Consider the following 27871-nt stretch of genomic DNA (forward strand, 5'->3'; position numbering starts at 1 on the left):
GCAGATGTCCCCTTCATCCCGTACTTAGTGTGCTGTATTTGTCTTTCCTGATGCTTGTACTCAGTAAGACAACTTCCACACAGATGAAGGAAGGCTAATTGCTCAAGGCTGTTTGAATAGTTGGGCTTCCTTGCTAGAGTACCCCCAAAAGATTCGACCAGAAAGGGACTGAAATAGGGCTATCCAATCAGACGCAGCTGGCCTTTTCCAGACAGACTCTGTGATCACCCTAGGAACCAGGATACTTGATCCTTCTGTCAGATTGCAAATTAGTTTCGATCCTCAGTTCTACTCAAATATAAATTGTCACTTCATCAATGCACAAATGATACAAGTAACAAATCCTAAACAGAATCAGGCCACATTGTTTTTTTAAAACATTTTAAGCTTTTCTTTGAGAGAGGGCGCACACATGTACACAAGTGGGAGGAGGGGCAGAGGGAGAAGCTGACTCCCCACTGAGCTGGGAGCCCGATGCTGAGTTTGATCCCAGGGCCCTGAGATCATGACCTAGCAAAGTCAGACACTTAACCAACAGCCACCCAGGCGCCCAAGGCCACATTTTTTAGTGTTGGCCAGAGAGCCTTTCACCATGAAAGAGGTAATAACCACAGAACAGCTTTGCTAGAACAGAGACAGGAGGGCCAAAGAGAAACTGTTACAGATTTAGGAGCCATGACACTCTTCAGCAGTCTAGGAACTGCTGCCAGCATTTTGTAGTAATCGCTAAGTTCATACTGTGAGAGAGGACCGGGGACCCAAACAAAAGGCAGGAAAACAGGACAGCCTTATAGAAGGAAGGAAGGAAAGAAGCAACTTAACACCTGATTAAGAGCCTGTGGTTGTGCCTGCCTTTGGGCCATGAGACAGGGAATCTTTCCACCTACATAGTTTTACTTCCCTGATTTAAGGGAAATGGCTGGTGGGTGAGGTGGGGTTAAAGTAGGGGAGGAAGTGGAAAGCAAAATACTCAGAATACTTAAAAAAAAAAAAAGAAAATACTCAGAATTATTAGTTTTAGGAACAGAGGATGACCACCATAATCTCCAGTCAAGTAGACTCAGACTGAAGACTGAGCTCAAAGGCTAGGAATCTGCCCCGATGAAATATTTGTCTGCTGTGTTCCAGCCTTGGCTTACCACTGGTTGTATTTTCTTCCATTGCCAGGCACAGAGGTAAATGCTTCCCCTCTTTGGAATCTGGCCCATGTGAAAATGGAGCCTCAAGAGAGTGAAGAAGGCAATGTGTCTGGGCATGGCGTGCTGGGCAGTGATGTCTTCGAGGAGCCCATGTCCGGGATGAGTGAAGCCGGGATCCCTCAGAGTCCTGATGACTCAGACAGCAGCTACGGTTCCCACTCCACTGATAGCCTCATGGGGTCCTCCCCTGTTTTCAACCAGCGCTGCAAGAAGAGGATGAGGAAAATATAAAAGGTAAAGGGGAGACTTTCTCTCCAAGCTTCATGTATTACATTTGTTTCCATAAAAGGTGACGTGACTCTTACTCTTAAACACAGTGAACTTTCCCGATTTCATTGGAGCTGACTTTAACCAATTAGGTTTGCGTTTTACTTTTACAGCTAGTTTTTGTAGTTTTCTACAACCAAGCCACCTTTCACAGACACTTCACAATACCGGGATGGTAACCGGGAGACCAATGCACTGTCCCGGACTGTTGTCTTTGCACAACTGAGAAGAATCCTGCTGCTTGGCTCTATATTGCAGGGATATCGTACAGATTGAGATTCTTATCAAACCTCAAAGCTATGCTTGAAGAGATTCACAAGTAAATATATGCTGATGTTAAATGTCAGTGTTTTCACTGAACTTGCTTCACTTTGGGGCCAAATCATTGGGAACCTGGTACTAAAACCTAACAGGAAATAGCTAATCCCCCTTTATCGATCAGTAGTCTTTCTGAAACACGTTTTGCTGTGCATGATGTCTCACAAAACCAGGGGTCTGTGGTGTTTCTTCAGACAGCCCTCATCTCGTCTGCGTCGTTTCTTTTTTGTTCAACTAAGCTTTACCCCTCAAACTCACGACCCCAGGTTCAAGAGTCACATGCTTTCCTAAGCCAGCCAGGCGCCCCTCTTCTTCGTTAGACTTCACTCCATCTACCCTTATTCTGTCATTTTCTTATTTTTCCATTCAGATTTTTAAAAATATTTTACCATGTATGTTTCCTTCATTTTCTGCATTGGGAACAAAACAAACAGGACCTGTCCAAGGACAGACTGGTGCTAGTTACATTTGTTGCATCTACTTGGCCGTCAGAGGACAATAGTCCATCCCTTTACCAGAATTCAGCATCTGCACTGTGCTCCTGCTGGCTAGGCAGCTAAAAGGCTAGCGGTACACATCTCTCTCCTTTACATCATGTCTTCAACCTTACATTGTTACCCATCACAGGATCAGCCCTGCTTGGCATCTGATGGTCTCAGTCATTTGTTTATTAAGTGAATGATTAGCACTGGAATTGTTAGCGGTAATTAACAAATGTGTGCTTTATGCCTTGATAGCGGGTACCAGCATTTAAGTACTGCTCAAGTTTGCTTTCCGGGTGCAGAATACCAGTCTTTTGAAATCTGCACACTCTTTTAAATGACCAAAATCAATGCACAGCTTTAATTAGTATATTCCTGAATGCCTTAAATGTCTGAGGCACTGAGAACAAAGATGAATGCAGGGTAACCTAGGTAGCTTTCAGGCTGTTAAGCATCTCACTTTGACTCAGGTCATGATCTTGCGGTCCTGAGATCAAGCCCCGAGTCTGTTTTTCTCTGCCCCTCTCCCCACCCAAGCGCGCACATTCTCTAATAAAAACTAAAAAAAATCTCAGATAATTTATAAATTTGCTAATTGCACAATCCTGAACACAATTCTCTAAACTCCCATCCACACCTAGCTTCATCTTTCCCTATTTATGAAAGCAGATATCAGGCAGTTTCCATTAAGTAGTCATCTAGCATTTAATTCATTCAGTTGGCAGACACTTATTGAACACCAATTATGTATTGGTTTTTGTACAAGGTATACAAAGATAAGGAAGACTTTCTCTCTGTCCTTATAAAATAGAGCTTAAGGAATAGGGCTTTTTTTTTTTTTTTTTAAGTAAGCTCCACACCCAGTATGGGGCTTGAACTTACGACCCTGAGACCAAGACCTGTGTTGAAATCGAGTCAGATGCTTAACCAACAGAGCGACTCGGGCACCTCCAGACAAATTATTTTTTAAAGAAGTATTCAAAGGCACTAAAACGGAAAAACCAAATATGTTCAGAGTCTTGCTTTGCAGATGGTTTCCTTTTGAACCGTTCAAAGTTTTAGCCTAGTGGTTTCTAGATATAGAATATTGAAATTAATATCTCTAAGTATAGATACCTATAGATCGATATAGGCTTATAATCGACAGGTATAGAACACTGAAATTAATACTTAATGGCAAAATAAAATACTTTTTGGAATATTTACATTGGAGAATAGGCACCAGATGGTTAAGGTTAGGTACTCTGATATAGCAGGTCGTTTTGAGATACTGGAGATTCTCAAGGCCTGGAACTGTCACAGGCTATGGTAGTTAGGGCAGTGGTTCTCAAACTTCATGTACATGGGAATCCTCTGAAGGACTTATTAAAACAGATTTCTAGGTCCCACACCCATAGTTTCATTCAGATCTTGAGTGTTGTGTCTCGTAACAATTCCCCAGGTCATGCCGATGCTTCTGATCCAATGACCACACTTGAGAACCACTGAACTGGAGTACAGGTTAGGCAGGGATAAACTTTCCTGAGAGAAACGCAGTTTTACTGTGTCCTGTGAAGAATGTGGAGGCAGGGCAAACCCTACCAAGGCCATTATTTATATATGGAATATGCACCTGACCCAAATCCATGGCCTTTGAGTAAATTACAAAAGATACTTTGCCTTAAGGTTAATGTATAATACAAACAGTGCCTGGCTCTGTACTCAGTTACTTGGTTTATTTACAAGAGAGACTTTAGTAAACATCCCCTCTTTTACTGAGACAGGTTTGGACACGTGGCTTTAAACCTCTGTGTTGAATAGAAGCGAACCTACTTGCAATTACATAATTTTCTTATTTGAAATTATGACAGGCAGACTTAAAGTTAAAATTTAAAACTCTTTATCCAAGTCACCATCCAAAGCAGGATTCTTATTCATTAATCCTATGTTTTGCTCACCTTCTTCAATGAACCTGTTATTCTACAATGAGGTACTTCGTGTGAGGCACCTTTTGTAGCCAACATTGACTGGTTGCCAAGCAGACTGCTGCCACCCCGGGGAAGCTCATGATTCCTCTCGCCCTTTCTGCTAAAAGGAGGGGAATTCATGGTACAGGGTCAAGGGCAAGACGGGAGAGTAGAGTACAGATCCAGCCTAATAGAGATCTGAGGTGAATAGTAAGTTCTCTCTGTTCCATCCATCAGCAGCAAAAGTACTTAAGTTGAAATGATAAAACGTGAAGCCTGTTAGGTCCAATGGTCTTGTATCCCTGGCTGCGTCTGAGTCAAATTTCCCTATAAGAGAAACACTGCTACTCTGAACAAAATTGTCCTTTATAGTAGCCCCCATCAGAGGTTAGGATAGTTCCTTCAGGGTTCCAAAATTTCAGACTTCTAGAAACTACTTGTTGTTTCTCTTCCAGTACTGTGCCATTGATTCTTGCATAAAATTCTGGAATGCTGGCTCTTCACGGCTTTCCTCTGTAACTGCAAGGAAAAAAGGTCAATTCTTAACTTTCCCATTAGAAAGGTATCAGATAATGGTAGATTAGAGCTGCTGTCACTAATCCATCAGAAACAGTACTCTGCTTCTAATAAACTAAGTGTTTACTTCTCCCAAAGAAGAAATATCTTCTACAAGCATGCTCTATTTATGTTGCCCAAAACGTACAATTTCTTTCATCTATGAGTGGGGAGAATACCTCCCTCATAAAGTAACTAAAATGAGGTCCCGCTCCTAGGTATTTTTAACCAAGAGAAATATATACAGCAGCCTTATTCGTAACAGCTAAAATCTGGAAACAACCCTAATGGCAATCTGCTGATGAATGGATAGACCACTCATGGTAAAAGGCATATCATGGCATATTATTATTCATCGGTAAAAAGAACATACTTCTGACACAAGGATGGACTGCAAGAGCATTACACTGACTGAAAAAAGTCAAACGCGAAAAGCTAAAACACTGCGATTCCAATTATACAACATTCTAGAAAAAAGCAAATTACAGGAATAGGAATCAGATTAGTGATTGCCAAAAACTAAGTGTGCAGAAAGGGAACTGAATAAAAACAAGCATGAGGAACTTTTGGGGGTGGTGGAAGTATTCCGTATCTTGACCTATGATGGCTGTTACTAATGCACATATATTTGTTAAAATTCAGCAAACTAAAAACTCTTAAAAAGGGTGGGCTTTACTGTTTGTAAATTATACCTCAATAAGTCTGAGTCAATGAGCCATTTGATGTTAGCATCCAGCATACTGGACGGCAAAGAGAGGTTTGCTCTTGGTCGTAGCTAGAACCGAAAAATGTTTCAAGAAACGGATTCTGATCACAGTCCATAAACTATGCCAGATGGAACCCTGCTGAGGCCACCTTATGCATTCTTGCCCCTCACGCCCTAAGTGTTCTTTTTTTTTTCTTTTTTTTTTTTAAAGATTTTATTTATTTATTCATGAGAGACACACAGAGAGAGAGGCAGAGACACAGGCAGAGGGAGAAGCAGGCTCCATGCAGGGAGCCAATGCGGGACTCGATCCCGGGTCTCCAGGATCACACCCTGGACTGAAGGCGACGCTAAACCGCTGAGCCACCCAGGCTGCCCCTCACCCCCTATGTATTCTTAAGAGAGTATTTACAGAAAACAAAAATTCTAGATTTCTCAAATGGATTTCGAGCTAAAGATGAGAAGACACAAGACTAATTAAAAGCCTGTAATGAGCTCAATGTTGACCGTTCAGTAGAGGCCAGGAACTCTCAATACATGAACTCTTTCCTGCTGCTATATCCAATGCCATCTCTTCTCTCCCCTATCACTGGCTGCATGTGTAAGGTTTCTCTGAATAAGAAGCTCCCGAGCAAACATGATGGGGATGAGCAGCTACTCTCTTCATGAGCCACTTCAGCCACCTCTCACCTCTGTGATCAATATCATCAGTATCACTGTCGGCTTCGTCATCCTCTTCATCCAAAGTTCCCCGAGTCAGGATCAAGTCAGAAGGGTCAAGTGCAGGAGATAAGCTGTCTACAGAGAAAACACCAATCAGTAGCATGTCATGAACCTATATGTCCTCAAAAAGATGATTCTGATTCAGTGACTATGGTTATAAATTGGCAGGATGAAAGTGGTCGTGATAAATATAAATGCAGGATTTTACCTTTTCTAAATGTATTATTGTTAATACCACTTAACTTTTACAGTAGTATAGTTCACAAAATGCTTCCAGGATCCCAGTAACCCCAAGGTGCTCTTTTTAAGCTGAAGAAAATAATTTTCAAGTAGCTTGCCCTCTTTCATTCTTACTAGCTCCTAGAAGAGGCTATAGTTTTTCTTATGAAGACTAAGGACATCTGAGCAGATGCAGTGTGCTGGGGAGTCAGGGTAAAGGAAGATCCAGATGGAAATTTAAGTTCTGAGGGTCTGAAGAGAACAGATGGTAAAATGGCAGGCAGCAAAGGAGCCCAGATATTATTCAGAAAAAGAGGGAAGGAGGAAAATGGGAAACTGAATCTACTCTTAGAGACTAATTTCCTACTCCGAGAAACTCAACTAGGGCTAAGTCCCAAGTAAAGTCGAATTCAGCCTGCGAGGGTTGGGCTTTACAAGAACCTCCATGATGCCACATATCCTAGAGCCTTCAGGAGGCTCGTCAGAGAAAAGTCAGCTGGGGATTGAGGAGGCCAACAGTGACAACAGCAAGAGACACAGATCTCTGGGGGCCTGCGGCCCTGAAGACGGACGGTGGCATGGCGTGTTAACAGTCAGAGCTTCAGTCGGTGCCTAACTATACTTGGGATGCTCCCCCAATAATTTACTGCAAGTCTTCAACCTTTTTTTTTTTTTTTAATTTTTTTTATTTATGATAGTCACACAGAGAGAGAGAGAGAGGCAGAGACATAGGCAGAGGGAGACGCAGGCTCCATTCCCTGGGAGCCCGACATGGGATTCGATCCTGGGTCTCCAGGATCGCGCCCTGGGCCAAAGGCAGGCACTAAACCACTGCGCCACCCAGGGTTCCCCAAGTCTTCAACCTTTAACAGGTTATCTGAGTGTGAAAGACCTTTTGCAGCAGATTGAACACTTACTGCTTCACATATTTTTTTAAGATTTTTAATTTATTTGTTCATGAGAGACAGAGAGGGAGAGAGAGAGGCAGAGACACAGGCAGAGGGAAAAGCAGGCTCCATGGAGGGAGCCTGACATGGGACGAGATCCCAGGTCTCCAGGATCATGCCCTGGGCTCATCAGCTCAACCGCTGAGCCACCCAGGCTGCCCTGCTTCACATATTCTTGAGTGATTCAAAGGAGCGCAGCACACAGATGCTTATGTCGCTGAGGTGTGCGAGGATGGCCAGGCCAGTTCACTTAACTGGGAAACGAGCCACAGTCCAGCACCTCCCCCTCCAAGCTGCTTTGCATTGACTATCGAAGATACAGCAACAGCTTTCATGAGTAGTACTTCATTCCTTAAAGGTCAGTCCATCCATAAGTGTGGATGGGTGGGGGTGCATACATACGAAATATGAGCGCCAATCTAGAAGCCCCTAAGAATCGATGACAAAATGAATTCAAACAATAAGAAAATACAGGGGCGCCTGGGTGGCTCAGTCAGTGGAGTGCCCGATTGTTGGTTTCAGCTCAGGTTATGATCTCATGGGTCATGGGCTCAAGCTCCACACTGGGCTCCTCACTCTGTGTTGAGTTCATAAACTGAGCTGAAACCAAGAATCGGGCGCTCCACCGACTGAGCCACCCAGGCGCCAGCTTCCAATTCTTTCTTCCTCTCCCTCCCCCTCTGCCACTCCCACCTTATGCGCTTTCTCAAATAAACAATCTTTAAAAAAATTTAAAAACAAAAAAATTCACAAAAGGGGCAAAATAAAAAGACTAATATATGGAAATAAAACACCTTCAAATACACAAACACAACCCATTACAAGATACAATGGTTCAGAAAATCCCATTTCAACACTAGAAGAAGATAAAATCCTTGGAAAATTTTAACAAGAACTATGCAAAAATCACATGAGGAAGAAACTCCTGAAAAATACAAAAGTACACTTGAAAATATAAACATAGTCCTTGTTCCTGGATAGGGGGACTCAATAGGACAACTGTCAGTTTTCCCTATATTAATGAACATAATGCAAGACCAATAAAAAATACCAAAAAGTTTTGTTTTTTTTGTTTGTTTGTTTGTTTTTTTAGCAAGCTAAATTAGTTGATGCTTAAGTTCACGTGGAAAAATAAACATGCAATAGCCAAGGAAATGCTAAAAAAGAAAAATATGAAAAAGGACTAGCCAAAGCAGACATTAAAACATTCTATAAAGACCCTAGATAATTATAACAGTGTGGTACAGACCCAGACAGTCCAGAAGAATAAGACAGGGAGTCCAAAAATATACCCAGGTACACATGGAACTTTAGTATTCCATCTCAGATCACTGGGGCAAAGGCAGACTTTTTGAGAAATAGGGCAGGTACAACTGTTTATAAAAAAGGTAACACAGACCTATACTTCACACCATCCACAGAAGAAACTCTAAATGGAACGCGGATCTAAAGGCAGAGAACGAGGGCTGCCTGGGTGGCTCAGTCGGTTAAGCCTCTGACTCTTGGTTTCAGCTCAGGTCATGATCTCAGGGTCGTGTGACTCAGCTCCATGTCAGGCTCCATGCTCAATGCAGAGCAAATTCTGTCTCTCCTCCTTTTCCCTCCCTCTTTGCTCCTACCCCCTACTCACACTGGTATGTTTTCTCTCTCTCTCTCTCTCTCTCAAATAAATAAAAATCTTTAAATGTAGACAATGATTCCATATTAAGTACTACAATAAAACGTGAGTGAATTCCTCTTTAACACAGTATAAGTAAGGGATTCCCAATTATCACTCAAGATCCAGATGCAGTGAAGAGAAGGCAAGTAAATTTGACTACATCAAAACAAAACAAAAATTTTCACCAGGAAAAATAACACCATGGACAAAGTCAAAAAACGAGCGACAAACAGCGAGAAGATATTTCCAACATGCATCACAGAAAACGATACTATCCCTATTAGATTAATGGATATTAAAATTAGTGGGTAAACATGTGAGAATTAAAAGGACATTCGTAGGGTCTCAAAGCATCACCCACAAAATACTTATCAAGGGAAAAATAACTTTTCATAGAAAAACCTGGCAGACACCACTTTGAGTACTTAAAATTAACATCACCAACAATGGGACAAATCAACATCATGCGTCTCCTGATGTGATGCATGGAAAAGTCACAAATTCCACTTCTGTAAAGTTCTGCCAAAAAGGAGCCACCTGAATTGAGTCCTGAGGGAATATCAGTCAAACCCAAGCTGAGGAACATCCTATAAAATATCTGTCCCACATACTTGCAAATTATCACTGCTGTGAAACACAAAGTCTAAAGAAACATTCCAGATTAAAGGAGAGAGAGACAAGACAACTAAATGCAATGCAGATCCAGGATTTTCTCCTGCTGTACAGGGCAAACAGCTACACCTAAATAAGGATTACACACTATACGACAGTAGCAGTGTTCATTTCCTAATTTCTAGTAATGAGCTTATATAAAATATCCTTGTTTTAGGAAATACAGACAGAAGTATCAAGGATGATATTGAAAAATAAGTGTATAACTTACAGGACTCTGAAAAAAGGAACATGTTTTGTTTACAAATGTATACGTATATACAAAGTCATACAGCATGAGAAGAAGACAATGAAGCAACGTGGTAAAATGTTGACATTTTGTGAATCTGGTTGAATGCTACATAGTAATAATTCTACTAGCCACACAATTTTTCTGTTAATCTGAAAGTAGGTCAAAATAAACAGGAAACAAGGGAGGAGAGTGGAAGGCAAAAAACGTATTTAAGAAAACTGAGTGGGGGGATCCCTGGGTGGCGCAGCGGTTTGGCGCCTGCCTTTGGCCCAGGGCGCGATCCTGGAGATCCGGGATCGAATCCCATGTCGGGCTCCCGGTGCATGGAGCCTGCTTCTCCCTCTGCCTGTGTCTCTGCCTCTCTCTCTCTCTCTCTCTGTGACTGTCATAAAATAAAAATTTAAAAAAAAAAAAAAAAAAAAAAAAAGAAAACTGAGTGGGGGGATGGGGTAACTGGGGGACAGGCGTTAAGGAGGGCACTTGATGTGATAAGCACTGGGTGCTATTATGCAACTGATGAACCACTAAACTCTACCCTCAACTTCTTAATACACTGTATGTTAACTAATTTAGGTTTTTTGTAAAGTGTTTAAGAAAATAGAGAAGACATCAAGTATCTAGCTGAAGTAAAGCAAAACCTACCTGAAGAGGAAGAACTCAAAGTGGTATAGTTAAATACAACGTCCAGTTTACCTTTGCAAATCACACACAAAACAAAAGCGGTAGAATAGATAGATAAATACATTGATCAATCTCAAACACATTATATTTTTATCCTTTTCTCGCTCTTAAACAGAAGTATCTTCCTGCTCAGTGGAAATACGCATATCATCCTTTCAGTTCCTAACACCAGGAGACCCTCCAGTACCTGTGGCAGTCCCTGTGTCCAAGGCTACAGAGCCCATATCTTTCCGAAGGCGTTCCAGTTGTTCCTTCTGATGCTGGCTCTGTGCATTGGCCTGTACACACAAAGAAAAATATCTTCATATTAAAAAAGGAGTCCTAGGGGGTGCCTGGGTGGCTCAGTCCGTTAAGCATCTAACTCTTAATTTCGGTTCAGGTCATGATCTGTGTAGCTGAGCATGGAGCCTGCTTAAGATTCTCCCTCCCTCCGCACCCTCCCCACCCAGGTAACACCCTCTCTCTCTACAAAATAAATATAAATCAAATAAAATCTTTAGGGAAAAAAAAATAGGAGCCCTGAATTAGACGCCAGACTTGTAACAGGAGATGACTAAGTATACACACAAACACTAGAGGCTATTTAGACATTGAGGCAGGTAAGAGATAGCAGATACAGAAACACCAAGCAGTGTGGATCAAGATAGCACAAGTTCAGACTGGAGGGCTCTGCAGAATGAATTAGGGGTTGCAGAAGTTAGTCACAAGAACCCATCAAAAGAACCGTCAAGCAGACTCAGCAGTGATAAGGGGCCCAATGGAGCTGAAGGGGGCAGGCCAAGCGATTATTTGGAATAAGCACTGTGAACCACTTTTTTTCTTAAAATTCTATAACCAGCTCTTAAATGCAGCTTAGAGTAGGAGTGGGGTGGGGCCCAGGAAGTGCTTAGCAAATCTAACAGGAAAAATCAGACTTTAAGAAATTCACATAAAGAGAAGAAAAACAATTAAGGGGCCCTCCTGCATCTAGACAGCACACATACGGGTTTACTAATTTAAAATAACAAACACGTAGAACATACACTGATAGCCCCCCAAAAAGTATTTATGGCAGGAGGATTAGTGCATGGTTTAAAGTTCTTTTTTAGTGGCCCAAAACATACACATAGCCTCCTCTCTTACCAGTGACTTCTTCAGACGTTCATATTCAGGACGATACTCCCTGGAGAGAGAAAACACTTTCTAAATTCCTGTGTTTAATAATCTGTCCTGCCCGCCTCCACATCATTTCCATGTTCCTAGGACTCTGACAGTAACAAAAGACCTTACTTTACTGAATGTTAGATGGAACAAGTCTTAGTCACTGATATTCTATCCCTATGAAATTAAAAGTCAAAGTGCTTGTCCCCACTCTGAAACCAGCAAAGAGACAAAAAACTGCTGGCCGGGAAGGATGAACTCTGTGGAGTTCATGTCTGATGAGCTCATCATTTGTTTGGATAAACACAGTGATGAATAAAAGAAGGTAGGCCTGTTGGGCTCAGGAAGCTCAATGTGTAATTATGTGGCTTATCTGGGCAACAACAAAAGGGTCTGTCCTGAGGCTTTGGTAACACACAGAAAGACCCCTTCTCTGATGAATCAAAATCAAAATAATGTGTCTAAAAATCACCATGTGGTTGTTAGAATCTTGCTAACAAATGAAGCCAAAGGAAGCCAATTATCATGCCACCCCCCAAGGAAAGTGTTCGGATTACATTTTCCTTTAAGTAAACAGAATTCCAGTATTAACCTGATAACAGTAACAACAATCCTTTATCGTAAAATGTGCTTGCTATGTGTCAGCCATTATACTAGGTGCTTCAGATATATTTTCTCAAATAACGCTCACAACCTTAACAATAAAATGCTACTATCCCTGATGTACAAATGATGAACACCTGCTAAGGCCACCCATTTATTCAGTGGAGAAAACAGAAATCCAACCCATGTCTGTCTGACTCCACAGGCTATGTTCTTAATCCAGGGTCAGCCAACGTGGCAAACAGGCCAAATCATGCCTATTTTTGTAAATAAATTTTATTAGGACACAGCCATGCCCATTCGTTTGCAAACTGTTTACGGATGCTTTCGCCCTACAATGACAGTTGAGAGTTGCAACAAAGATGGTAAGGCCTACAAAAGCCTGAAATATTTACAATCTGGCTTTTTGCAAAAAAAAATGTCTGGGGCGCCCGTATGGTTCTGTCCGTTAAGCATCTGCCTTCAGCTCGGGTCATGATCCCAGGGTCCTGGGATCAAGCCCTGCATTGGGCTCCCTAATCAGCGGGGAGCCTGCTTCTCTCGCTCCCTCTCTGCCTGCAGCCTCCCCTGCTTGTGCTGTCAAATAAGTAAATAAGATCTCTTAAAAATTTTTTAAAAAACAAAAAATGAAAAGTCTGAAGACTCTTGCTCTTAATCAGTAAATACAGTGAAAGTTGTACACTATGTTTAAAGAAGGTTAATGGAGACTTCTTATCCCTAAGGGTACACACACAGATCCAGTACACATCCAAATGACAAATGTAATACCTACACTGTGAAACCCAAATGCTTTGCCTGGCAAAACTGCTATCGTATCAGATTGTGGGTTACTAAAAATATCATCAAGAGGATTTTTCCTTCATCCTCACCTTTCATATTCTTCTGCAGCACTGGTGACTTGCACGAAGAGTTCATCTAAGCCTGTACCCAGAACAGCAGACACACCCACCACCTGCCAAAAGCATCAATGCCACTGAGCAAACAACTGTGTATTTTTAAATGGTGTATATATTACTTTGTTCAAATGTCATAAAATCTTCATAAAAGAAGTTTAGATACCTCAAGAAGTCTCTGGCAAAGGGTGAAGCTAAAACAAAACAGCACACATACTCAAAAACCATGGAAAGAAGTTTATGGAAAAGAGAAGGCTGGATAAAAAGAAAATCAGGAGAAACACACAGCGAGGCTTCTCATATTCCCTGTCAAATCTAACCACTGCTTGTTCTCTATAAAAATTATTATCTCGGGTGCCTGGGTGGCTCAGTCGGTTCAGTGTCTGCCTTTGGCTCGGGTCGTGGTCCAAGATCCTGGGATGGAGCCCGGCATTAGGCTCCTTGCACAGGAGGGAGTCTGCTTCTCCCTCTCCTGCCCCTTCCCTTGCTCATGTTCTCCCTCACTCTTTCTCTCAAATAAATAAAATCTTTAAAAAAAAAATTAGTATCTCAATGCCTTTGCTTGAGCAATTACCATCCTCCCTGCCATCCCGACTCACATTTGCTTATGTAAATCATACCCTTCCTTCAAAGCATACCTCTAATGCTATATCCTCCAAAATCCCTCATTTCAAGAGTGATCTGCCCCTCAGCAGCATCAGGCCCAACCTCCAATCTTAGTAAGATCTTTACCACAATATATTATGTTTCAATTCTGTATGTACCCTTCTCTTTGAACTAGATCATAAACTCTGAAGGTAGGGTCTTTATCTTATTTATCTTCTTTTTTTTTTTTTTTTTTTTTTAAGTAAATATCCAATGAGGGGCTCGAACTCATGACCCTGAGGTTAAGAGCCAGCCATGGGGTACCTGGTTGGCTCAACAGTTTGGGCATCTGCCTTCGGCTCAGGTCATGATCTCAGGGTCCTGGGATAGAGGCCCATGTCGGGCTCCCTATTCGGCAGGGAGCTGGCTTCTCCTTCTCCCTCTGACCTTCCCCCTGCTCATGTGCGCTTATTCTCTCTCAAATAAATAAACAGAATCTTTAAAAAAAAAAAAAATAGCCAGCCACCTCTACTTTATCTTTTAAACTTCCAGTTTTAAAACTGGAAAGCAACATGCAAAAGAGGTGGGAAAACCTCCAATTTTTAATAAGTAATGCTTTAAATGCTTTGTGAAAATACCAAACTTCTTTTCTAAGACAGGTTCAACGCCAGCCCTACGGTTAAGAGGATGTCTGAAGGGACTGTCAGTATAAGCAGTGGTGAAAGTTTACCTTAAGTGAGCTGTAAAACTCATCCAACACCAGGCTCATTGAACGAGTCAGGTTACTGACGTATGTAGTCTCTTGATTCAAGGCATCTTGGAAAGCTTCAAAATCTTGCATCCATTCCACTGCAAAGCTGTGATCAATGATGTCAGTCTGTACCAAACAGAAGACAATTATCAGCAATCAGAGATGTGTTTAGATACCAAACAACGTCAAAATAATTTTAATTAAATGCCAACCACAAAGCAATTATTCATATTTTTTTTTCTCTGCTTCCCTCATTTCCTCCTCCACTACAATAAACCATAAAGGACCACGGCTACTGTAAATAAATGAACATATGTGTTCTCTTGGTTGAAGCCGACCCTTCACTATCCACTGCCAAGTGACCATGACCACAGTAGATGCCAGCACATTCTAGGCTCTGAAGTCATGTACTCTCTTGAATCCTTGCTGTCGACTCAAGAAAAGTGAAGTTTTCTGTTTTAATTGCTCTGCCAATTAACAAGCAGTCCCTCCCCCATATACATAGTTGTGATTCTGAGGGATAACCTATACACTATGATTGAGGGGCTACTCTATCCAGTTTTAAATTACTCTGAGGAGAGCCAGTAATAAATATTCATTTAATTCGACTGAATCTTTTTCCTACAAACGCTCATGACTTTGTTTCAGTTAAGTTTGAATCTATTCTCCGACATGTGAAAATCCTCACCTACCCAAACCCCTAAACCTTCCAATAACACAAGGTTCTGATGAAAAAGAAATACTAAACCACAAAAGGAAGGAACCACTTACTTTATTCATAACCACAATGAAAGGCAGCTTGGTTTTGTACAAGATGCTGAAAATCAAACATCAAGACGTTATCAGTGAAAGCACTTAAGCTCTTGCTTACCCAAGTGTCAGTCTGCTAGAACCGAGTAACGAGAACTGGAATGGGTTCAGACGCTACATATAGCTATCCATCCTGACACAGCCCTCACATTCTACTCTCCCAAGAGGAAGAGGTACTTCACCGCTACCATTAGGCAAACAACACACATACGTTCTCTTTCTTTCTTGGAGTAAGAATGCTTTGATATTCATCTGGTTTTCTGTGTATGGTTTTTTGGTCTGGTTGTTTCTACCAAATAATTGTCTCTTTTAAACAATATATATGGAAACAACGCTGTCAGACATCAGATTTCTATTTGGATTACAATTTATTGCATCTACCAAGAAGGTATATCCCTAGTCATAGGAGAAGGCACAAATGCTGGTGATGGCTTTTATGTATCCACCAAATAAAATTCTCTCAAATTTCATAATAATTTCCCTTGCTCTATGTCGAATGCACTCACATACCCTAGTAAGCCATGTCTCTCTGTCCTTAATGACACCAAGTTGGGGCAAACTTGTGCTTTTTGGAATCATAGATAAATCTCTTTATTCACAATCTCTCATTTTATAATTTAAGTCTACATGTCATAACACAGAAAAGGAACATTTAGATCAGAGGGCTCTATTCTATTTAGACTCGTTTCATTCAACTGCGAGCAACTACCAAAAGGTTCGTGTTCATACACTACCTGTTTCTGTAACAAGCAAAGGGGGAAGATGAGAAGCTGGTCAAAGAGAATGCTAACACATATGCCTCTTTTCTCATCTAATCTCTCCCCAGCTCACAACTACTAAACTGAGGGGCACATCTGAATGAGCACAAATCCAGGTTGGTAAGCACTCAGGACTCAAATATAAAAAAGAAAAGAGGAGGCCTCCTACCTTGATGTAATACCATGGCCCACCAACAATCCATTACCTGCAGGCATAGAGCATATTGGACATGAAGGTCACTGGATTGGTACTTCTTGATGTATCCATGACGTATATGACAACTGTGGGAAATGAGGATGCCTAAAGCCACAAAATAATCACAGCCTTAGTCAAAGGACTCATGACCTATCTCCAAACTCTTTTCCCACCTTCCTTAGCAAGGGAAAACCACTTTAGGCAGGGTGCCAAGAGCTTCCACAACTAACTTCCCATATAGCATCCCACTCAATAAAAACTGCTTAACCAGTTTAGCTCTCCAGTTAGTCTAACAAGTCCTTGAATACTCACCAGGGCTTCAGTGATGATTGTCCCAGAAGCTGACCACGTGAAAACCTCAATCTGTCCAGGTGTGTCAATCAAGACATATCTGTATCAAGAACAACCATTCGAGAAGTATCCCACCTGTGAAATACTGAAAGATATTCCAGCACACGTAACACTGAACATCTGCTTATCCAAGAAGAAATAACCTCTTCACACTGTCAAGTCTAACTTCCTCCCACTGCCCTTAAAACATATACTACCTGTCCAGTATTCATGATACCAGGCAGGAGTAGCAGTCTACAAATTGCTGCAAATTATCACAGAAGAAACTATGATCGTTTTAGAAACACACTGTGTTAAAAATGAGAGATAAACAAAACCAGAAGGCAAATCCCTTGGGGAACCATCTGGTTTCTTGGGGTCGTGGTGGGGGGGTTGAAGGAAGGTTTTGAATTCTCTATAATGAGCATATAGTCTTTTATTTTTTTTAAAGATTTATTTATTTCTTCATGAGAGACACAGAGACATAAACAGAGGGAGAAGCAGGCTCCCTGCAGGGAGCCCGATGCAGGACTCAATCCCAGAACCCTGGGGTCACGACCTGAGTCAAAGACAGACACCCAACCACCGAGCTACCCAGGCGCCCCTGAAGATTTATTTTTAAACAAGGGTTAGAAAGGTACTTCAGAGATTTTAATGCCAACAAATGTGTTTTCCCAAGAGAAGGCAGGGAGACAACTGAATTTGGACAAAGTCTTAAAACACCTCCTGGGAAGCCGTGGGCATATATGACAGTGATTGGGGGTAGGATACTATTGAATTTAGCTCATCACTGTAGAGCATCTTAATGATTTCTTTTGCCCACCTTTTTGTTTCACTTCTAATGGTTTCATCTCTATCTACACCCTTTCAGAGCCCGATGGTATCCTGAAATCCTTGAGACACGTCAACTACAGAGTAATAAACAGGTGTTAAGCCAAAAGCACTTACTTAGACATGTTCTGGGCCTTCTCAATAAATTTCATCACCTGAAAGAAAAAAGATGCCAATTAAAAACAGGATCCATCTTCAATACAAAAATCACCGTTTCCAGGGCGGCCCACCTTATAAGCAACTATCAACTACTGAATCTCTAATCTCTGTTCTCAGTCTTAGGACACCAACTAATAAACTCCATGAACTAAGGAAACACAGTCACATCAGCAGCACTGACACACCCCAACACCCCAGAGTGTACTGCAGGGTCCTGAGAAGCTGAAGACGATCTCTCACTTTCAGGTCATATCTCTTAGTACTTTGGTATAAAATGTTTAACAGCCTGTCTCTTGGAGTGACATGAGGGTAAAAAATTCATGATTACAAAACACCACTCTTGTAGAAGTAGGAGAAAAACCTAAACAGTGACAATTATCTGTCACATGTAAAAAAGCCCCATTATCTTTCCATTCCATGCCTGCTACCCCTCCCACTCCCCAATCCTTCCCTCCATCCTCAAGGTGACACTATAAGCCAAGATCAAGAAAAGAACCTAGATTTTTGTTTTATTGGCCATCACCAATATTAAATGTGAAGTGTCTCACAATACTGATTATCCTGTCATAACTTACTTCTCTATCAAAATGTTTACTTATTTTCCATATGTATATCCAGGTTTATTGCTCTTCTTTCCCAATGTGAGCAAGCTAGGCATTCAAAAGTCAGAGGTTTTTGGGGATCCCTGGGTGGCTCAGCGGTCTGGCGCCTGCCTTTGGCCCAGGGCGTGATCCTGGAGTCCCAGGATGGAGTCCCACATCGGGCTCCCGGCATGGAGCCTGCTTCTCCCTCCTCCTGTATCTCTGCCCCCACCCACCACCCTCTCTATCAAAAATAAATAAATCTTTAAAAAAAAATAAGTCTGTCATCTGTTTAATAAAAAAAAAAAAGTCATAGGTTTCTACACAGTCATGTCTATAAAAGTAAAAACAGACATACCTGATCAAATCTGGTAGCAAAGAGATTGAGTGAGGTCACTATACCGCCGTTTGGCCCAAGCCCGTACCTGGACACCAAGTTGAGGATTTAAATTACTTACAGATCAATTTAGGTGATGAAACTCACACTTAGGATATTATTCACACACATAGCACCGTAACCTTAGTGTTCCACAAATGGAAACTGGCAGCTAATCCTTGACTAGTATATACCACACAAACTTAACCTCACAAGGAATTTTCATTATCAACATCTTCCTCATTCCTTTATCATTCTGGGGATGCCTAGGCAAAATGAAGAGATTAAAGTGACCAAAATCTAACAGACAGATGCACTTGGCACTGACAGCTTAATGGTATTAGACGCTAAGGTCTTAAAATATCACTGAAGATATCACACTCCTTGCTCTGATCCTCACTGGTCAACCTGCTGATTATTATTGGTCTACCCAGCTACATCTACCTGCAAGGAAAGTACACATTTCATACAGCATGTACTAACACTCAATGCTCTTAAATAAACCTACTCATTTGAGTCTCCCAATCAGAGGAGGCAGTGGCCTCCAGGGCAATACTACTTTGTGGAAGCAAGGCATGGCACCAGCTACCCAGCCTCCCACTCTGGGTGCTTTCTAATTACAACAGCCCATAGTCTAGAAAGATGGTAAGAAAATTGAAACCACAAGGTGTAATAGTCTAATCACCTATAATACCTCTCCTCACTTATCTTTCTATCCTCTTAAGTAAATTGCTTTAAAGCAGTTAAATACTTTTGCTAGTATATTTCACAAAGAAAATGCAGAATACTCTCAAAGCCACAAAATACAGACAGTAACTAGTTAGGGATGACTCAATGAAGTAGATGCAGAAAAGGATACTGTTTCATGACTTCTTTATACTTCACAGTGTCACGAATATCTGGGAGGGGGGGAGAAGAATTCAATGGAATTTAACACATAGAAACAAGGGAATCCTGGGTGGCTCAGCGGTTTAGCGCCCGCCTTCGGCCCAGACGTGATCCGGAGATCCCGGGATCGAGTCCCACGTCGGGCTCCTTTCTCCTGCTTCTCCCTCTGCATGTGTCTCTGCCTGTCTCGCTCGCTCGCTCTCTCTCTCTCTGTGTCTATCATGAATAAATAAGTAAAAAGCTTAAAAAAATAATCTTACAAAAAAAAAAAAAACCCCACATGGACACAATATAGTTTGAGACACTCCACCTATAACATCCTTAGACAATGGGCCTCTCAAGTCATCTCTGCTTCCTCTGAGGAAAACAAAAATAAGTTTCTCTCCTGGTATCTCAGTTACTTTTCAAGTCAATTTTCTAAAGTTTTAAGCTAAGGTCACTGAACTGTGATACAGAAAAAAGCAAGATCGTGAAGAGAAAAACAGAAAGGCAGAAAGTGCCCTGCAAGTATCTTCCTACCAACAAGAAGCTGAAACCAGCCTTTCAGGCTTCTCTTGTCTGCATTCTCTTCTACTAATCCCCCCAGCTTCACATTGGTTTCCTTCCTTACTTGGTAACTGGCAAGCAATCCATGAAAAATGTTAGGCTACGGGCTCAGAAGTTATGGTAGAAACAGTCTGAGACGAGGAGAGAAGTTTTGTGTGTGTGTTTAAGATTTTATTTATTCATTAACGAGAGAGAAAGAGAGAGAGAGAGAGAGAGAGAGAGAGAGAAGCAGGTTTCATGCAGGGAGCCTGACGTGGTACTTGATCCTAGGTCTCCAGGATCAGGCCCTGGGCTAAAGGTGGCGCTAAACCACTGAGCCACCTGGGCTGCCCTGTGTTGTGTGTGTTTTTAAGTAATGTAGCCAAGTTGGTTTTTTTTTTTTTCTTCTCTAAGATTTTCTTTAAGATTTTATTCATTTATTCATGAGAGACACAGAGAGAGCAGCAGAGACATAGGCAGAGGGAGAAGCAGGCTCCCTAAGGGGAGCCAGATGTGGAACTCGGTCCCAGGACTCTGGGATCATGCCCTGAGCATGAAGGCAGACACTAAACCACTGAGCCACCCAGGAGCCCCAGGGGAAAAGTTTTATACAACTTAAGTACCTTAGCAGTGATCACACGCAAAGAAAAAGGGAGCTAAATCAAGAAAAAACGTTTATTTCTTACTAACTGCCTACTGGTAGCAAGGGGTAATGCAGACCTGATTTTTCAAAGGGAATTAATGCATCGAGTAATATCTAACTGTCTAAACCTGTCTACCAGCCTACAGACTCTACCAACTATTTGAATTCCATCTTTTCTAAAATTTAGGTGTAACTGACATACAGTATCTTACTAGTTTCAGGTTTACATCATATTGATTCAATATTTTTATAAATTTGAAAATGATCTCCACAAGTCTAGTTACCATGCGTCATCATACAAAGTTATCATACTATTAATTCTATTCCCTAATCTGTAAGTTATATCCCTGACTTATTGTGTACCTGGACGTTTGTACCTCTTAATCCCCTTCACCTATTTCACTCACTCCCAACTCCTCCCTGCTCTGGTAACCAACAGTTTGTTTCTTATATCTGTGAGTCTGTTTCTGCTTTGTTTTTTAGATTCCACATGTAAGTGAAATCATAAGGTATTTGTCTTTCTCTGTCTTGGCTAATTTCACTTAGCATAACATCCTCTAGGTCCATCCATGTAGTCCCAAATGGTAAGATTTCATTCTTTTTTATGGCTGAGTAATTTTATAAAAAACATATATATATATATATATATATATATATATATATATATATATATATATATATAATTACAAATATATATATATCTTCTTACCAGTCAGATATATATACACACACACATATATCTTCTTATCTAGTCATCTATCATCAGATAGAAGTCCATCCTTTAAGCAAGAAGATACTAACTTTTTCCCCAACTTCCCAAAATGACCTCTGCTCCTGAACAAGATTTTCCTTTATTAGTATGATTAGGGTCCAAGTAGCTTAGCAGAATTAAGAGACAAAAAAATGAGAGGATTAGCACAGTGACAGCCTGAAAATCAGGAAGCTCCTAGATTCTTTTTTTTTTTTTTTTTCAAGATTTCAAGATTTATTTATTCATGAGAGACACAGAGACAGAGACAGAGAGGCAGAGACACAGGCAGATGGAGAAGCAGGCTCCATGCAGGTAGCCTGGTATGGGACTCCATCCCGAGACTCCAGGATCATGCCCTGGGCCGAAGGCAGGCACTAAACCGCTGAGCCACCCGGGGATCCCAGGCTCCTAGATTCAATCAAGAATCATGACAATGCATCATATTCACCCTTAAATTATGTCAGAGTCACAGATTTCTCTGGAAGTCTGATGATAACCGGAAACCTTTCCCCAAAACAATGCATATATGCATATCTATGTATATGCCTGTGTCTCTGCCTCTCTCTCTCTCACGAATAAAGAAAATCTTTTTTTTCTTCTTTTTAAAGATTTTATTTATGTATTCACGAGTGACACAGACACGACCCTGGGGTTGCGTGTCTCCAGGGTCACGCCCTAGATTGAAGGCGGCGCTAAACCGCTGAGCCACCCGGGCTGTCCAAGAAATAAGATGTTTAAAAAATACAAATGAAGTAACAATAGCCTGCCACCCTCGGATCAGAACGAGCGGAGACACGAGAGTGAGAGGTAAGGAAACTAATATACTTAGGGAAAGGAGTCAACAAAGAAAATGGTTTAGAAGTCTTAGGAAATTCAAGGAAAATGAAAGATAGTTTAGAGAAAACGAAAAATGAAAGCATTAGAGATTTGCCCGGCTGGAGGCTTTTGGTTTTCTGAAGAACTTCAGAGTTCTGTTCCAGTTTACTCACCAATATTGGCAGGAAAGGGTACTTCATGTACAGCCGGGTCCAGATTAACCACATAAGGTGGAGAGCCTCGGCTATGCAGATGTCCAGTAAGCCTCTGCAGAGACGCGAGAAGAGCGGTGGAGTGAGGCCGAGGGAATGATAAGGGGCCGAGATTCCTTTATGGATCACAGCTGAAGACTTCTGCACTACGTGTCCCTCCCTCTACCTGAAACGCTCGTCCCCAGGATCCGCCTCCAGCATTCGACTCTCAGGTGAAATGCTTTCTTTTCTTGATCATCCCGCCAACAGGGCCTCCCCTACTGTCGGTCGATCACTTAATCACTTGATTCGTGTGAGGTTTCTCCCCATCACTCCCATTAAAACATCAGCTCCGATAAAGCGGGAACCTTGTCAAATTCGATCGCGGTCTCTCCAGCGCTCGAGACGGAAGAGCCGCGCAAGAAGCCACACCGTAGTAATCCCCACCCAGGGCCTGGGCGCCAGCACCGCACTAACTGCCGGCGACGTGGGAGCCCCCGCCTTCCAGGGGGCGGCAGTGTCAGCGGCAAGACGATTCCAGAACAACGTGGCAAGCTGTAGCAAATACGAACTGAGGGTGCGGAGAAGAGAGCCCTAACCGAACCAGGCTAGAGCCCGAAAAGGCTCGGGGCCGGACTGCTGGCGAGGTCCTGAAAGCCCCACGCGGATCCCCTTCAACTCGCGAGCGCGTCCTCCAGGTCCCCCTGGCCTTCCGCCCACCACTGACAACCTCTCGAGCGCACCTCCTACTCCCGCGCCCTGTACGTCACCTGTACAAAGGTGGTCTTCCCAGATCCCGCCATTCCTAACACCAACAGACACACTGGGGGCCGAGGACCCCCCGAAGCCCGCTCCTCAGCGGCCTCCGCGGGCGCCGCCATCTTCCTCGCGCTCCGCCCGCTCCACCATAGAGACGCCGCGCACCTAGAGAGGCTTCCGCGCCGCCGCGGGCCGCGCAAGGGACGCTAGAGCCTCCGCCGCGCGGCCGGGGAAGGCCGAGGGGCGGGCCGCTCGCCAGAGCATCCTCGCCTCCGGGCCAACCAGGGGCAGGGGCGGGGAAATGGAGGGCAGGGGAGGAAGGGGAGGACCCGGGGGACAGGCGCTCACCGCCGCAACGGAACGAAGGGTCTGGGAGAGACGACGCTCTGGTCCCCAGGAGGGCAAGACGAGATGCGGTCCCCAAGGCAGGGCGCCCCCAGGTCGCAAATGAGGAGAGTGCGCTTCTCCTTCCGCCCCCAAGGAGCGGGGGACGGAGCCGCCGGGGAACTGGCTGCTGGGTCTTATTCGGCAGCCGACGAGGTTCAGGAGCTCAGGGCTGGACAGGCTGGGACTGGGGCGGAGTGCGACCCCGGGGCTTGCTGGGCGGCGCCGACCCCCGTGGAGCACCGAACCGAGAAACTGCGGAAACGTTCCGCAAGGGGGCGCCGCGTCCGCGCGTCGGGGGCCCCTGACTCGAGCGCTCCTTCCTTGGCGGTCCCCCTCGGTGAGCCTCACCGTCGCCTTGGAGACGGACGCTCGGATTCCGGGAGCAAGTAGGTACTGAAAGGGGCGCTTTTCCCTCCACGGAAGTGTCCCCGGATACCGGGAAGGGGCTGGAAAAGCCAGGAAATGTATTGCTGCTCTCGCCCACCTCAGCGGGTCCCGTCGCCCTTTGTGGCTACTGCAGTGTTCAGTGAATCTTAAAATCGAGGTTTCACACCCACGCGCTGCCACTGCTGGCGTCGTTTAAATTCTCTGAACTTGTTTTCTCCTCTCTAAACCGGAGGGAATGCCTTACGGGGGTTGTAGTGAATGCGTGCTTGTAAATTGTAAGCCACATTCATTCATCTCTACCCTGGTGCCTCGCAGAGTGCAGAACCATAATAGGTACTCAAAAAATATTTTCTCATGTGAATTAAAGTATACTTGTGCATTTTGTGTTTACTAAACTTTCATTAAGAATTGATGGGGAGGGGCAGCCCGGGTGGCTCAGCGGTGTGGCGTCGGCCTTTGGCTCCAGGCACGATCCCCGAGTCCCGGGATGGAGTCTCAGGTCAGGCTCTCTGCCTGTGTGTGTGTGTGTGTGTGTGTGTGTGTGTGTGTGTGTCTAATGAATAAATAAATAAAATCTTAAGAAAAAAAAAGAATTGATGGGGGAATGTCTTACTTGTTCTTCCTTCAGGTTTGCTAAGGACTCTAGGAGTTCCTCTCCACCGTATCTTAGTTTAATAAATGATTTTTTCAAGCCAGAGAAGCTAGGCAAGTCAGAGATGAGGTTTAAAGAAAAGGCAGTGGTGGAAATGACAAAGCTGAACAACCAAATAAAACAAGCTCAAAGCCAGCAAGAGTCACTAATGGAGGAAACCAAGCAGCTATATGCTGAGAAGTTACTTGTCCAGACTGAAAACAAATTCTTCCTGGAATATCTAACCAACAAAACTGAAGAGTATAGAATGCAGCCTGAAAAGCTGTGGAACAGCTATTTACAAAAAAGTCAGGAGATTGAACAAAGGAGACGAGACTATGCCTCCAAATATGCGAAACAAACTTCAGTGTTTAAAAGGGAGCTTTTGCAGAAGGAAAAGATCCAATGCAACTTAAAGCAGCAGTTGCAGACACTGAGGAAAATTTCACTGTTAAAGGAGAAACAGGAGAGAGAAATCCAGATATTACAGGACGAGAAAAAGAAAACCCCAGCTGAGACAGATGCCAAGAAACAGGAAATCCAGGTCCAGTTACTCCAGGAAAAAGCACTTCTAGAGAAACAACTGAGTGAGCCAGACATGGGGCAGTTGGGAAAGAGGAAAAGAAAGGAGCTTGACGGGAAGGCCCAGGCCTTGGAGTTGGAAGCAAAGCAGTATACTTTTGAGTTCTACCGTGGCATCAGGAGAGAGAACCGGGAGTTACGGAAGAAGTTACTGCAGCAAACTCAGCAGTGCCAGGAGTTGCAAGCTACTAAAAGCCAGTTAGAAAATCAGAAGCAGCAGCTGCAGCTGGAACAGTGGTATGTGGAGGGCTTAATCCGGGCGAGGCAACGATTGCAAAGAAGGCGTAATTGGTGCCCAGGACAGGATGCTCCAAGGACCACATTAACACCTCTGAGTACCAAACCAAAGATTAATCCAAACCAATTCCTAAAATAACACTGCGTAAATAAAGACTGGAGCAAGTATTCTTATAAACCGATGGCTGCATAAACTTAGTTAGGAAGGCTTTAGGATCTCAGATTGCTATGGCAAAGTATCCATCATGATGTGTTAGTGTGAAATATTAGGTGCATTTTTCCAGCAGTACTGCTGGATATTTGTGCCACCAGCTTCCTTTAATTAGATTTTTCCTTAATTAGATCTTGTTAATAAATGGGATGTTCCTCAAATCTCTAGATAACACCATTTCCCAAACACCAGTACATTAAACTAGCTCAAGAGACCACCTGGAGGTAGTGAAAGGAAGACAGTGGTGTGATTTATTTCGTGTGGCCAAGTTAGATTTCTAAGAGTAGCATTTCAGATTGACTTTATATAATACCTTCCTCTCTGTAAACAAACTGCTTATCCTCATGCCTCCTGGCCAGCTCCACACAGAAAAGGGAAAGTGATCAAAAAAAACAAAAAAAAACAAAAAAAAAAAGGCAAAGTGCTTTTAAGGTCTTTTTCAAGTTTGCACCACTGACCAGGCAGCTGCTTCTATAGTTTTGTCAAGAGTGGAAAAGTAATTTAAGCAATATGTTCATTAAGAGCTAGGCAAAAAAAAAAAAAAAAAAAACACTGGGCAGAATGACCTTTTGTCTAATGCTCAGCCCCTACAATTTTAGCTTTGAGTAAATTAAGGGAAGAGCAGATATTAGGTCAACTCTTAACTTTTGAAAAACCTTTTCTGTCAAGAAATACATCTAGCATTAATGAGGTAACTGAAACTGAATGCCTCTACTTATTTCAGAAAAATATGTGAAAAACGTTTTAAAATATTGGGACAACTGTAAAGAGTCTTGTGCTGTCTATTTCCCTAACAACATTCTGAATTCTAAGACAACGAGTAAGATTACTTAAATATAAGTACTTCAGGTTTAGGTCACTTCTACATTTTCTTACTATGTGTGTACCTGATAGTACATTTTGAAATGCCTTTTATAATTAAAAGTGCCTTATATTTATGTCTATTGAGAAGAACAAGCTTTGTGCAGTGGCAGTATCCATCATAGCCAAAGAAGTTTATTGCTAATTTAGAAGAACTGGAAATAATATTTTTAATTAGTAAGACTTTTATGGTAGTTTTTAAAACTTTTTTTGCACTGAGGACATATAGACGGTTAGACTAGTTATTTATTTGCATGCTGAATCCTAGTACAGAAATATAATCCCACATTTTAACATTGCTCCTCTATGGGAAAATAAAGTCAACTTTATGTAATCCAGAAATTGTCAGTGATTAAAAACTTCAAAATAATTTTCCTGAGTTTTCAGTTTCATGCCTAGGTAAAAATGAATTCCTTTAAAATTGTGGAGTAAAACGTTTTTTCTCCCTCAATGCCTTCACCGTCTACCTTTAACAATGTTTTTAATGTGTAGCTTATTAGAAATAAAAACCTTAGATTATACTGTATCCGTTGACTTTTCCCCAGTAACGGATTTCCTGTTTCATCACTTTTCTCTTACTACTGCTTCTGTATATCTCATTCATACTAGTATGGATATAATAAAACCAATTTCAATACAGAAAGTAGAATTTTAGATAGTATGCAGGTAACTTAACCTTCAGTTCTTGAGCCGAAAATACAGAAAGACTGAATCTGAAAACTATGGTAACCAACACAAATTTGAAGCCTTATTCTCTGTAGATGCAAAAATGTGCCAAAAAGCGTAGGAAAATACATACCAAGGCTCGATAAGGAGTTAGAAAGCAAGAGGGATTTAGAATCTTAGTATTCTGCTGTTAATTTTCCTCCTGCCTTTGCTGTCCCAGTTACCTAAGTGGGGAGTGGATAATTTCCATCTCATACGTTTCTTTTTCATTCCTATTATCCCAGATCATGTATCTGGTGTATTGCTGCTTTACGTCTGTCCCTTTCCAAGTGAGGCTTTGAGAGCCTGAAGACTATTTAGAGAGTGAATCATCTGATAAAGATAATTTGAAATGCATACCTGCAAGTGAGCAGTAGGCTGGCCAACTAATACTTCAATCTACTTTGAATCTGCTTTGCAATGAAGAAAACTAAACACAGTGATGTTACAGAAAGTGCATTTAGGTGGAAAAGGACCTCCGAGGTGAAATGTAGGTTAAGACCTAAATGATACAATGAAGCCTACCTTGCAAAGCCCAAGGAAGAAGCCATTCCAGGCAATGGGAACAGTGTATGCAAAGGTCCTGAGATGGGAATGAGCTTACTAGGTTCCAGGAACAAAAAGGTCAATATGGCTAAAGGGTAGCTGGGGAATGGTCAGAGAACAAAGGAGTAGGG

General features: G+C 42.4%; 3 protein-coding genes across 17 annotated transcripts in view; 2 read left to right on the forward strand and 1 right to left on the reverse strand.

Annotated features, from left to right (window-relative positions):
* The window catches only part of LOC144324508 (STAGA complex 65 subunit gamma), a 30165-nt gene extending 11642 nt beyond the window's left edge, over window positions 1-18523 (forward strand). For 4 of the 10 annotated variants that reach the window (XM_077915934.1, XM_077915930.1, XM_077915933.1 and 1 more), the window contains exon 6: window positions 1168-1807. In XM_077915934.1, coding sequence (XP_077772060.1) covers window positions 1168-1430 — 263 coding nt within the window. In that variant the 3' untranslated portion in view covers window positions 1431-1807. Of the gene's footprint in view, window positions 1-1167; window positions 1808-10986; window positions 11057-13238; window positions 15991-16215; window positions 16264-17544 lie in introns of those variants that run through there. The other 6 variants (XR_013389986.1, XR_013389985.1, XR_013389987.1 and 3 more) reach the window with 6 other exon arrangements.
* LOC144324512 (GPN-loop GTPase 1) lies at window positions 36-23675 on the reverse strand. 4 transcript variants are annotated; one of them, XR_013389990.1, is made up of 15 exons: window positions 23205-23383; window positions 22417-22510; window positions 19480-19519; window positions 18603-18669; window positions 17622-17659; window positions 16656-16734; window positions 16354-16448; window positions 15351-15396; window positions 14559-14705; window positions 13220-13302; window positions 11730-11769; window positions 10795-10885; window positions 6164-6271; window positions 4204-4731; window positions 36-1402 (listed from the first exon to the last, which is right to left on the reverse strand). XR_013389990.1 is itself a non-coding variant. In XM_077915948.1 (14 exons), the coding sequence occupies exons 1-14, from the start codon at window positions 23313-23315 to the stop codon at window positions 4646-4648; spliced, it is 1125 nt and encodes a 374-aa protein (XP_077772074.1). In that variant the 5' UTR covers window positions 23316-23383; the 3' UTR covers window positions 4129-4645. The 4 variants fall into 4 exon arrangements, 3 of the variants coding, with proteins under 3 accessions (XP_077772074.1, XP_077772075.1, XP_077772077.1); XM_077915948.1 differs by lacking the exon at window positions 36-1402 and having other exon boundaries at window positions 4129-4731; XM_077915949.1 differs by lacking the exons at window positions 36-1402; window positions 18603-18669; window positions 19480-19519; window positions 23205-23383 and adding exons at window positions 22622-22712; window positions 22803-22855 and having other exon boundaries at window positions 4129-4731.
* Window positions 23508-26859, forward strand: LOC144324505 (coiled-coil domain-containing protein 121-like). 3 transcript variants are annotated; one of them, XM_077915921.1, is made up of 2 exons: window positions 23508-23966; window positions 24596-26859. In XM_077915921.1, exons 1-2 carry the CDS (start codon window positions 23605-23607, stop codon window positions 25554-25556), a joined length of 1323 nt encoding a protein of 440 aa, XP_077772047.1. In that variant the 5' UTR covers window positions 23508-23604; the 3' UTR covers window positions 25557-26859. The 3 variants fall into 3 exon arrangements, with proteins under 3 accessions (XP_077772047.1, XP_077772049.1, XP_077772048.1); XM_077915923.1 differs by having other exon boundaries at window positions 23722-23970; XM_077915922.1 differs by having other exon boundaries at window positions 23842-24300.
* Window positions 26860-27871: the final 1012 nt, after the last annotated feature.

The sequence above is a fragment of the Canis aureus genome, chromosome 12 (genome assembly GCF_053574225.1).
Source record: "Canis aureus isolate CA01 chromosome 12, VMU_Caureus_v.1.0, whole genome shotgun sequence".
Lineage (NCBI taxonomy): Eukaryota > Metazoa > Chordata > Mammalia > Carnivora > Canidae > Canis > Canis aureus.